At 47.4% G+C, this 12,075-nt stretch overlaps 5 protein-coding genes across 5 annotated transcripts; 1 reads left to right on the forward strand and 4 right to left on the reverse strand.

Annotated features, from left to right (window-relative positions):
• Positions 1-385: 385 nt before the first annotated feature.
• LOC127293023 (uncharacterized) lies at positions 386-1,958 on the reverse strand. Its single transcript, XM_051322573.2, has one exon. It carries the CDS (start codon positions 1,701-1,703, stop codon positions 459-461), a length of 1,245 nt encoding a protein of 414 aa, XP_051178533.1. The 5' UTR covers positions 1,704-1,958; the 3' UTR covers positions 386-458.
• A 710-nt stretch (positions 1,959-2,668) lies between these two features.
• On the forward strand, positions 2,669-3,659 carry LOC127346917 (uncharacterized). The gene has a single exon (XM_051373160.2). The coding sequence runs from the start codon at positions 2,774-2,776 to the stop codon at positions 3,536-3,538; it is 765 nt and encodes a 254-aa protein (XP_051229120.2). The 5' UTR covers positions 2,669-2,773; the 3' UTR covers positions 3,539-3,659.
• Positions 3,660-4,186: 527 nt separating this feature from the next.
• On the reverse strand, positions 4,187-5,571 carry LOC127293025 (uncharacterized). Its single transcript, XM_051322575.2, has 3 exons — positions 5,205-5,571; positions 5,053-5,099; positions 4,187-4,537 (listed from the first exon to the last, which is right to left on the reverse strand). The coding sequence occupies exons 1-3, from the start codon at positions 5,410-5,412 to the stop codon at positions 4,403-4,405; spliced, it is 390 nt and encodes a 129-aa protein (XP_051178535.1). The 5' UTR covers positions 5,413-5,571; the 3' UTR covers positions 4,187-4,402.
• A 94-nt stretch (positions 5,572-5,665) lies between these two features.
• LOC127293026 (uncharacterized) lies at positions 5,666-6,803 on the reverse strand. Its single transcript, XM_051322576.2, has 3 exons — positions 6,462-6,803; positions 6,334-6,380; positions 5,666-5,906 (listed from the first exon to the last, which is right to left on the reverse strand). The coding sequence occupies exons 1-3, from the start codon at positions 6,667-6,669 to the stop codon at positions 5,772-5,774; spliced, it is 390 nt and encodes a 129-aa protein (XP_051178536.1). The 5' UTR covers positions 6,670-6,803; the 3' UTR covers positions 5,666-5,771.
• A 429-nt stretch (positions 6,804-7,232) lies between these two features.
• Positions 7,233-10,283, reverse strand: LOC127293024 (glycosyltransferase BC10). The gene is made up of 2 exons (XM_051322574.2): positions 9,477-10,283; positions 7,233-8,107 (listed from the first exon to the last, which is right to left on the reverse strand). The coding sequence occupies exons 1-2, from the start codon at positions 9,999-10,001 to the stop codon at positions 7,466-7,468; spliced, it is 1,167 nt and encodes a 388-aa protein (XP_051178534.1). The 5' UTR covers positions 10,002-10,283; the 3' UTR covers positions 7,233-7,465.
• Positions 10,284-12,075: the final 1,792 nt, after the last annotated feature.

A 12,075-nucleotide genomic window follows, 5' to 3' on the forward strand; every position in this document is an offset into this window, starting at 1 on the left:
CATCTAGGCCACAATGTTGAAATGCAATTATGATCCCTAAACTCATTTAGCCTAACATCATTTAGATATAGCCCTAACAAACGGAATAAAGCATCCTCGTTTTACGTGCTTTTTGTTTGACCAATAATTACTTCAAATATATAAAAATTATTTGTATGAAATTAACATCATTAGAAAGTGCTTTTCAATACGAATCCAACGGTGCTAATTACACATAATATAATCAAGATTTTGTTGCTTAATTTTTAGGTCAAAATTCGTCTTGAAATACGCGTGCGTCTTATTTCTTGAAACAGAGGTAGTATATCCTAAAATGCATACCTATCTAGGAGATCACGCTAAGAACCGATGCATTGGAGATACAACAGTAATATCTTCCCTCATTAAATATAGTGTCAGATAAGCAGAAAAAAATACCTATGATCATCGCTAAGAAATCTCCACTGTAAAATACTATCTTATACAAATAGAAGAGTGAATGAAAAGGGGCAGAATCCTTGGGATGAATTGGAAATCTTGAACGCCCGCTCCCATTGGCTGGAGATTCTGATCTTTGGCTTCCTAGCAAGCAGCGTTTCCTCTGGAGCATCCAGGAGTGACTCCGGGTTCTCTATTTGATAGATTCTCAAATTCACACGAGCCTTCCTTGGAAACAATTCGAGGTACTCGGGGTGAAGAGTCATGCTGCTGCTGTCAACCGACAAACTCAACGAGCAGAAGCGCCCATTATCCAACGAAGCGAAGCAGGGCTCCTCGTCCACTTCAGGTTGTTCCATGCATCTCACCGGGAGCACGGTGATGGATAGCTTAAGGGCATGGTCGTCCTTGCCAGAATCTGCGACACGGATGCGGTAAGCATTGAGAGGCCCGTTTCTCTTGGACAAGGCAAGGAAGATGGATGATCCCCCTTCCGGGTCGGCACAGCCAAAGAAAGGCAGCCTCTCGTCGTCGACCTTGTGCCATTGGAGCGAGTTGGTGTCGAGTGCATGCGTGCCCCAGGTTTCATTGAACGACACCAGGATGTAGGGTCCGACCACCGCGTAGGACATGACGACTACCATCAACCACTTGTAGTGGTATTCAAACGGGGAGAGCATCCAAGGCATGCAAGGTGGAATCGGCAGGGCGCTCCAAGAGCACCCCTCGAGATGGGAGCGGTCGTCGACGGTGACGACTCTGGCTTCGGAAAGATCAAGCACCTCGAACCAGGGCGGGAAGTTGGGATCAAGGACCCATGAGGGAGTGCTAGACATGGCATAGACCCGGTCCCCCACGGCCGTTAGGATAGGGTTCCACTTCGCTGAGGTGAGAGCCGGCCCAGCGATCACCTTTCGCGTCTCGGTGTCGAAGAAGACGGTGTCGCCGGCAGTGCCCCCGGCGCCGACGATCCACGCGCGGCGCCTCGACCGCACGGCCGCGAAGGTCTTGCCCCCCGCTGCCATCTCCAGGGACGCGGCGCGGCGAAGTCTAGAGCGCCGGATCCTCCCGCTCGCCAGCGCCGCATCGGAGGGGCCTACGTCCATCTTGTACACGGAGAACGGCTTGGAAGCCCTAGACCAGTCCCAGTGGCATGCCACAAGGTAGGCCGACCGCCCCTCCTGTACCTCATCAAAATCACCCGCCGGGACGATCTTGTCAGGGGAAGCCTGGACGCCTCTTCCTCCTTCAAGATCCGTCGCTTTCCTTTTGCCGTGCTCCATCATGTGCCGGAAGCCGCCGGCCGAGGATGCTTTAGGGTTTCTGACTTTGCTTTATACGTAGATACGTAGATGAAAAATAGGATGGGCCGGACACGATCGAATTGCCTACTACCTATTATGTAACAAAAACGCCACTGCTGCGTCGGACGGCCCAGCAACAAAAAAGGCCACACGCGCCCACGGCTTCCCCCCGACACGCCCCAATTCCAGTCTCCGCCGCCGCCCCAATCGCCGCCCAGCTGCCGCACTGCACCACTGGTGACGAAGATGATGAGGCGGTTTGTGAATCTGGTGACGACTAACTGTGACGAATGCGTCCATTCAGTGCGCCGCATGGATCCTTACAAGCACTTCTTCTACCAGTCAGCAAAAGCCGCAACTGAAGCAGCAGATGAAGCAACCATGAAGCAATCTATTCCAGGGTTGCAGACCCTGCAGCTGCCGCCCTCAAGCACGAACTTCACTGCAGCAGACTATGGGGGCATCATGGATATGTTTGCGCTCTTCAGGCCCCACGCCACCAGCGAAGGCAGAATTGTCTATACCACTAAGTTCGGCGAGGCCGGGCTGTACGACGCTGACAAACATGTACACACCACCCTCAGCGCCCTCAAGGCGCCTAAGAGCAGGTCTAACAGACCCCGTAAAAGGGGCAAACCCGTATAATAACCGCTAAAATAAGGGGTTGGGCGCTACCCGGCCGTCTAGCAGACCATGTAAAACAAGCCCCCGCATCGATTTTTTACAGTTTTGGCTACGGGGCGGCTCTTCGCCCCTTACTTGTAAGGGGCGGGAGGCTGAATACAGGGCCAACCCCTCATCCCATTTCATTATGGCGCGCGGACATTTCAGAAATCCCAACCGTTTTCCCCGCGCCGCCGCCATAGCCACCCGCGCGCCGCCGCTGAAAACAGAATATTCCGTCGGATTCTGTTTTACGGGGTGGGGATACGGGGTCTGCTAGCTCAGACGAGTTTTTGGCCAGCGAAAAGTGAATACAGGGCCCTCTACTCGTGTTTTAAGGGGTAGAAAAATAAGAGGTCTGTTAGACATGCTCTAAGGGAATAAGCCCCATGTGGATGTCCACAGTGCCGCATCCTGGCACCAACCAAAACAGCATGTATGTCCTCGACAGGTTCCCTGGTAAGGCCAATGGTCGATGCTTTGAGGTCCTTGAGCCTGTGTCCAGACACAGAGAATTGGGTAGCAACTTGATGATGCCGATCTGGCGTTGGCGGGTTCTTCCACCGCCTCCATTTATCCGCCAACCTGGGTTCGGACCCTCCTCCATCACTGCCTATGGCACAGTACTCGACGGCAACGGCTGTTCCACCATCTTTGTATCATGCGATGACGGAATCGGCACCTACAGGTTCGAGACGGCACACCTTGACCCTAGTAGCAGTCTAGGATGGAGTCCCTCAGAGGAATGGAGTTACGTTGGGGCATGGAAGCTGCCCTTTGATGGCAGAGCTCAGTACGTCTCTGAGTTCAACCTATGGTTTGGCTTCTTTGACCCCAAACACCTGTGTGCTGTGGACCTCTCTGCAATAGACGTCGACGGTGAACGACCACCCACGGTGCTGCATGTTGGGCAAGATCTGAACCTACCTGACGAAGAGTTCTGGATTCCAATACAACTCGAGCTTGTCAACCTGGGCGATGGCAAGTTTCTCATCGTTAGGATATTTGAAATAGATGAGACCAGTGAGCAGTTTGCTGTGTTCACCGGCATAGAGATGACAGCTGGTGTTGGTGATGATCAGAGCCTTAAGGTGGTCAAGCACAAGTGTGCACGTTATGACTTCGGGTATGATAGCATCAACTGGGTGCTCTGAATGGATAATGTTGCGCCAGCGCTCTCCCTAACTGTCGCATTTGCTATTCCCCTCATCGTAGGTTTATTTGCATAATTCAGGGTTTGTGTGTTGGGTCCGTGTATGGGCACCTCATTCTGGTACTAGCATCTTTACTCTTTCTAAAGAGAACATTGTATTATGTTCAATAATCATGGATGGTTGGTTTTAGGATTTTATTTGGGTTGACCAGTAAGACTGCATGCTTATGTTTGAAGCATGTTCATGATTAGTACTTGCTATGAAAACTTGGAAAGGGTTAAGGGTTGTGGGTTGCAACAGAAATTTGAACTTGGCAACAAAATCAAGCACTTGAAGCCTACAAACTATCATTAACCTGAAGTTATAATTTTTGGAACTTCCCTTCCCTTTGGTATGCCATGGCTTCTACTTCCTCCATGAAACAAGCAGAAGACTTGGTACTCAGTCTTCAGTCATTCTGGGGTATGTTTGTACTCAGTCTTTCTTCAAATAAGTACCTATGCAAATTTTGTTTGTTACCCATGACAGTGAGTTTACTTTCAGTTTATTTGGTGATGGCTTAGTACTAATGTATGAATTGGGAATTTGGGATGGAAGAATTCTCCCTATTTCTCTGTCCTGGAATCTAAAGTTAATGAAAATTCCCGATTTTGCAAAGCTGAATCATACTATCAGATCAAGCAAAGAGTTGTGCTACTGCACAGATTGAGATAAAAATGATGAAACAAAATGAGCTTCACCAGCTTCAGAGGCAAGTGAGGACTACCTGCTAAGCTCAACAACTCCTTGAGAACTTAATAGCGGAACGAACTACAAAAGCTGTTTCAGCTATTTGGTTGGCGAGCCCCTCTCGTGGTCAAAAAGCTACTTGTTCTTGTCGAGCCACGCGAGAATTCCTTTCTCCGACTCCGTGAGCTCCTCCTCTTTCTTCTCTCTAACCGAATTCTCCATGAAACCAAAATAATCTTTGTAATTCCTCTTGTAGAAGTCATCCAGCCTCTGGAATATGAGATCAGCACAAAATTAGTTGCAACCACAGCGAAAGCTCTCTTCTCGATCAATTTGTTGCTCCAGTAAACTTATATATAGTGATAAAATTGACATTGTAAAGAGGCTGCAGCTGAATTCATCCGAGACTTAAACTGCTATGATAGCTGCATTTAACTATGTAGGTTGAGTTTATATGTGGCAGAAGGTTCCCTATTTGAATCAGAGGCATCTCCTCCAACGCCAAGAAACTTGAACCTGTACTACGAACAAGGGTAGTAAATTACAGCACAGGTCAAACCTCCCTCAAGTTTTTCATGAAAAATGAAAAAGCAAAGGGACAATAGTATTAAATCAACCGAAACAATGAAATTGGAACATATGGACCCAGATGAGTAATTGAAAAGAGCTCATGATTTGATAGAGAAGTGCATATAGATTATCGACTCAAAACAATAGCAAAAGGCTTCTTCCACTAGCCATGAATGAGATTACCAAGGAAAAAATATCGAATGTAGGCCACATACCTCTTTGTCGTTCTTTTCTTTGTTTTCCTTTGATCTCTTCACATAATCTACATATGCAGGAAGAATAATTTATCTATCCAAGGTGAACAGCAAACCGGCCACAAATAATGGTTGCCTGTAGACCCGAAAAATCGGACCATATGCTCACATACCTTGCAATAGGGCCTTTCTTGATTCACTAGCCTCGGGTATGGCCGCAGCTGATGCCAGCAGAGTTAGGAGGGATCTCCTGCCAACTCCATTCCTCTGAGCCAAGGTGACCAGTGGCTGGAGGTGATTTGCCGCTGATTGATGAAGAGATGAAGCTGCCGAGACTGGCCTTCTGACTGCGTCCATCAGTTTACCTGGAGGCTGAGCCATGTGATGACTGTCCAGCGTGCTCTCTTAACTCCTTTGTAGATATGGCCAGCTTCCTACTAGTACTTGATATCAAGAAATCCTGGATTTTATATGAGCCGCAGGTTTTTCTATGGATAGAAGCAGACAGGGGCAAATCTGACCATGTGCAGCACTCCCCAGGTTTTGGACCAGTCACATGTCAGACTGGTTCTTCCATTTAACCTTTTTTGCTTTTCCGTTATGTACACTATATTTCTTATTTCTAGACCATATATTTGAATAACATTTCTTGCCTTTATCTCAGCATTTCCCCAACAAATTTCCAGTAATACATTCTCATTAACAAACTTCACCATTGTAGGAATTTTCCTATACAAAAGCTACTTGTTCTTGTCAAGCCATGCGAGAATTCCTTTCTCTGACTCTGTGAGATCCTCCTCTTTCTTCTCTCTAACCGGGCCCTCCATGAAACCGAAATAATCCTTGTAATTCCTCTTGTAGACTTCATCCCGTCTCTGAATATGAGAAAAAAGCAACACATAATTAGTTGCAACCACAATTCTTCTAGATCAATTTTGTTGCTCCAGTAAATTTGCTGACAGAACTGCCACTGTAAAGAGGCTACAGCCGAATTAACCCGAGACTTAAATAATGCAGTATAATAGTCATGTTTAAATGTGTAGGCTGCATTCGCAGATGTCACAGGTCAAACTTACCTTCTACTTTTAAAAATAAAATTAGGAAAAATTGCCTGTTTTCTCAAAAGAAAAAAATCCCCTCAAGTTTTTCATGAAGTATAAAGTAAACTGAAGCAACGAGCTCATGATTCAATATAGAGGTGCGTATAGATTACTGAGTCAAAGCAATAGCAAAGGGATTCTTCCATTAGCCATGGCCCATGATGGGATACCAAGGTAAAAGAATCGATAGAAGGCCACATACCTCCTTGTCATTTTTTTCTTTGTTTTCCTTTGATCTCTTCACATAATCTACATATATCCAGGCAGAATCATTTATCTATCCAAGGTGTGCAGCAAACGGCTGGAAAATCAGAACATATGCTTTCATACCTTGCAATAGGGCCTTTCTTGATTCACTGGCCTCGGGTATGGCTGCAGCGGATGCCAGCAGAGTGAGAAGACACCTCCTGCTAGCTCCATTCCTCCGAGCCAAGGTGACGACTGGCTGGAGATGATTTGCCGCTGATTGATGAACAGATGAAGCTGCTGTGACTGGCCTTCTGATTGCGTCCATCAGTTTACCTGGAGACTGAGCCATGGAATGAGATGACGCTCTAGCTTGCTCTCCAGTGTGCTTCCTACATGGAAAGGAAGCCACGTTGCTACTGCTTGATATGTTAAAATCCTGGATTGGACAAAGGCCACAGGTTTTTTCTCTGGATGGAAAGCAGATGGGGGCAAATCCGACCAAATGCAGTACCGCTTCGGTTTTGTAGCAGTCACACGTCACATTGTTTGATACTACCTCCGTTGTAATGAATCAGGCTTATATTTTTTTCTAAAAGTAGTTTGACCAAGTTTTTAGAAAAAATAATTATTATGTACAATCCACAATCAACACATTTAGATACATCACGAAATATATTTTCATATGATATCTATATAATATCATGGTTCTTGATATTTTTTTTCTAAAAGTTTGGTTAAACTTTACTTAGCTTGACTTTTTCAATAAAATATGTGTTACTCATTGGAATTGAGGGAATATGTTATACATTCTTCCATTTAACCTTTTTTTTGCTTTTTCTGATATCTGTATTTTATTTATTTTCAGGCCATATAATTGAACAACTTTGTTGCCTTTATCTCAACATTACCCCAAACAAAATTTTAGTAATACATTCTTTTAACCCAAAATATACAGCGCAATAGCCCAAGAGAATAGTTCTCTTGTCCACTGTCAGGTTACTGTACAAAATAATAGTACAAATTTGTGTATAATGATGTGGGCAGAGTACAGGTAGTCATCCATCAAAATAAGCTCATGCCCCAACACATGTAAATCTACACTGATCTATACCAAAACTTACAGGGGGCACCTGTTAAATCATCCATCAGCCATAACCGAGCACAGTGGGCGCTAACGCTAACAATGGCTCCAGTGCACTTGGAGCGAACTTCCGAGCAAATAGGAAGCATGTCGTTGTATTTTGATTATTGTATAAACAAGTCCGCCCAGTTTGAACCCTTTTCAGGAATTCCTCTGTGATATCTCGCCTACCAAACGTGGCTGGATGTGCACCGCCTCTTGACCAATCCACCCAAGTGATACTTCTATTAGCAAGGCTCTGCGGAGCTTCAATCATGAGCATGGTAGGGAAGTAGTGTTCATCAACATAACAATGAGGCCTGCAGAACTCCTTGAATTTCGGGTAATAGCGTGTGTCTCTAATGATCTCGATAGCAAGTTCTCTGTCTACTTCAAACCATTGCGAGCCTTTGCGCCATTGTGTGAGCTCAACCTCCGGGGTCATGTTATAATTATACCGGCCGCGTCCATATGGTCCAGGATCATCAAACACCATGACAAAGCTTTGACTTGAATTCTGAAAGTATTCGTATGTGGTGTTGAAATCAAATATAGGAATGCATGACTCCGACACAAGCACAAACCACTCATTAGATATATCCAGCAAAGCATTTGCCAGCAGGCGTCTCTCAGCGTCACACATACTCATCTGACCCCATTCTGTAACCTGTGAGCAGCAAAGCAGATCAAATATTAGTGTCGGGCACTCAGATATCTTAAGTTCTCAACACAACAGGGAATCTACAGAAAATTTCAACTTCTCCTACATGGATATGTGGAAATCCTGAAAGGGGAAGCCATATGTTTTTCTCTGAGAGAAAACTGATGGAGATAAGTCTGACCAATTGCAGGTCTGCCAACTTATAATGCAGCAGGAAGAGTTAGGAGACTCTAAAACAGGTACACCTTGTGTCGGCCGAGCAGATGACCTAGTAGAGTTGTTTTCTAGAACAGTGCTAGCGCTATCAGGGGGCAAACAAACATTTCTAGCGAATTACATCAGAATGGAATGGCAACTTTCTATTGGGTAAGTACTACCACAGTTTAGTGTACCAATATCCCATACTCCAGCTCTGGGCACCGCTGCCGACAGTCCAGACTTATTTTCTCGCCACCTTAGCTGCTGCCTACCCTGGATCCGGAGTGGTTTGATGAGTGCCCCCAATGTCATGGTCTGTCTCTGTTATTGTAGGTTTTTGCCCGGTTTTCTCCTAAAAACTGGGCACTCTCTTCTTAATTAACGAATGGGGCAAAGCTTTTGCCTCCGTTTCAAAGAAAAAAAACCATACTGCCATGGAATTCATTAGAAGGGCTGAAACGTTGGAATTCAGTAACAAGCTTATCATATAACCAAGGAATGGCAGAGGAACCTTACAGTACAGCTCAATTGTACAAGCATGGAAGTTGGCACCATATGTTTGTTGGTCTGTGGTCTCAGAAGACCAGCATGAGTAGGCAGGATACCTAGTATCACACTAAAACGGCTTGTTGCTAAGTTGAGTACGTGGTCACACTACTAGTCTGCGATGGCATGGGGCGCCAAGTGGTGCGCGCGTGATGGGAACTAACCTTACTGGCGATATGCCGGTGGTAGAAGACGGAGTCGAAGGTGTAGTTGCCTCGGTAGGAGTGCAGGGTGCTCAAAGGATAAACGTTTCCAGCTTGACCAGTCAGACTGTTAGGCTGCCTAGTCGCTGCTAGATGGGTGACAAAACTAATACAGGTTACTGAATTTAAGAATCTTTCCCCAGAGTAAGCTGGTAACAGAACACGGATCTGGTTCACATCAATTAGGCATTGAAGCACCCTGCTAAACTCACAGTTTGCCCTCTAGTGCGAAGATAAACCTAGTATAGAAGTTGGCACTGCATGTTCTGTTGTTGGTCTGTGGTCTCACAAGATGAGCATGAGTAGGCAGGAAGATACCTAGTAGTATCACACTAAAACGGCCCGTTGCAAAGTTTGAGTACACGATCACACTACCGGCATGGGGTCGAGCGCGCGCGCGCGCGTGATGGAGGAGGCGAGGAGCAAACCTTGCTGGCGACATCCCGTTGGTAGAAGACGGAGTCGGAGGTGTAGTTGCCGCGGTAGGACGGCAGCGCGTGGACGTAGACGGAGTACCGCCCTTCGTGCCCACGGAAGAAGCGCTCCCAGAGGGGCGCGAGCGGGAGCGGGCCGCGCGTGAGGAACATGAAGGCGAGCTTGGGCACGCGCGGGAACGGGTAGGCGCGCACGCGCGGCGCGAAGGATGCGCGCCACAGCAGCTCGTCGTCCGCCATGGCGTGGCGCGCGCGCGCCGGCGGGCGGGTCCAGCGGTCGAGCGTCTCGAGGTCAGAGGAGGAGGCGGGGGGCGAGGAGGTGCCGAGGCAGGGGCGGAAGAGGGCGGGCGCGGCGGCGGCGAGCGTGTGGCGCGCCATGTACATGCCGGCGGCGGAGAGGCCGACGCCGAGGAGGAGGAAGCCGAGGAAGAGCTTGAGCATCCCCGTGGGGAAGAGCCGGCCCTGGGCCGCCTGCCGCGGCTCCTTCATGTCCTCCATGGACGCCACCCGCGCCTGCATCGTGCCGCTGCTGCTACCAGGAGGAGGAGGTGGCGGAGGAATCTGCCAGATTTGAGGCCGCGGGTGGCATCTCCGGCACGAGGCCGGGACAGGGGCGCGCCGAATCGAGGGGCAACACGTAGGCGGGGGCTAGATCTGGGGGGAGAAGGGCGGTGGTTGGTGCGGCGCGGACTTGGATTGGGCGTAGCGGCTGGTGGCGGTGGCCTGGTGGGGGGCGGCGGCGGTGGTGGGTTTCTGGACTGGAACTGGAGGCCAGCCTTGGGTTGGGAGTTGGGACCGGGGACCTCGGGGGAAGAGTAGCGTCACGGGTGTCGTCTCCAGTAATGGTGGACTGGGTCTACGGGAGAAAGAGGTTATGGGTCTCCGGGAGGTGTAGGCTACGGAGAGTGGCGCAGGAGGACCGGGTTCGTTGAGATGTTGTGGATTGCGGGTTTGACAAAGGCGACGCGAGAGAGATCCTTGGGCTGGGGCGGGTGCTGCCGTCGTGGTCTCGTCAAGTCGTGCGGAACTGCGGACGTGTACCGTGGTTTGTGGGGATCTACTGCCCATGCGCGTTGCGCCGTGGAATCCCAAATTACGCAGTACAGAGTACAGTACTGCCGTACTGGTACTCGATCGTCCCGCCGTCCATCCGTTGTATACGTACCACTTCTTCCATTTCCATTTAATCAACGCCGAACATCGCGTACTATACATGCTAGCGTCTTACCCTACGAAAAAACATGCTAGGGTTACACGGAGGGAGTATAACTTTTATTGTGATTTTAGTTTATTTTAAATTTAAATAACACTACAAGAATTATGAAATAGAGGGAGTGATGCAAATTTGATGATCAATCTTCGGTTGGATGGCTAGGAGGGCACCGGCACTCCAGCCCACCACAGATCCAACTCGGGCTTCACACTTTAGTGGATACAATGTTTTTTTCTTTTGTGAGATGTGATGTTTCCGTTGATAGCAAGGAGTTTGTGGTCACATTGTTCATCACATGACCCACTGAATCGATTTGTTGGACTCAATCTCTCGAAGCTGTTCATGGGGGTATGGGTGTATACATGTGGATGAGCATAGTACGTATTGGTAAGCATTTGTGTTTTTTTATGATCCGCAAACTTCAGTCTTACTAGTTATTACCTCCATACCCAAATACAAGCCTTCTAAAAATGCTTATATTTTGGAACGGAGGTAGCACGTTACAACGGAGAATCAATAATATGCCTTTTTTTTTTTGAAACAGAGGCCATTAATTAAGAAGAAAGTACTCAGGTTTTTAGGAGAAAACAGAGCAAAAACCTACAATAGTATGGCCTAGCCGACCCAAACACCAACCAGGCAGGAGCCACACCCACAGTCACCACCAAGCCTAATAGAAGACCCGAAGAACAAGGCCGCAATCACTCTTGTCAACCACATGAGACCAAAGAGCCAAACACAAGAATGAACACTCTAAATAGTACACGCCTACAACTCACCGACAATGACATGCCAAGGGATAGTGGCATCCATCAAACAACCCTCCCCTGTAGCACCCCTCTTCTTGTTTCTACACTTGCTTGATTTCTCATTCCCAAATTCTGATCTTGGGATAACATCAACTCTCTTGGACATAACCTTACACCCAAAAGCTTTATTGGATCTAGGGAAGGCAACAACTAAGGTGGCGAGGAAAACACAAATCTACCTAGTGACCATAGCTCTATGTACAGATGTCAACACTGCTAACTTAGCAACCCCATTATCTATAGAAACCACATGCTGATAGATTCAAATGAGAGTGATACTGACACGTCGACATTACCAGTCTTCTCAAAGTCAACGTTTAAGTCATGATCATGTTCATGACCTCGCGCTCAGAAGCAGCCTACACATCAATGTCAATTTATTTTTAAAACTTGGCAAATTGCCACTCTCAGCTTTGGCAATTCTAACTACATTTATTCAATGTTGAGGAAATCGCTTATCGATGTCAACTCGGTCAGCTCGCGATTAGCGATTAATATGCAAATTAGCCTAGTAATCGGACGATAAATGAGATAATCGGATGATCAATGAGTTTATCGGCTAATCGGTGAC

This window comes from Lolium perenne, chromosome 4, assembly GCF_019359855.2.
Source record: "Lolium perenne isolate Kyuss_39 chromosome 4, Kyuss_2.0, whole genome shotgun sequence".
In the NCBI taxonomy this organism is placed as follows: Eukaryota; Viridiplantae; Streptophyta; class Magnoliopsida; order Poales; family Poaceae; genus Lolium; species Lolium perenne.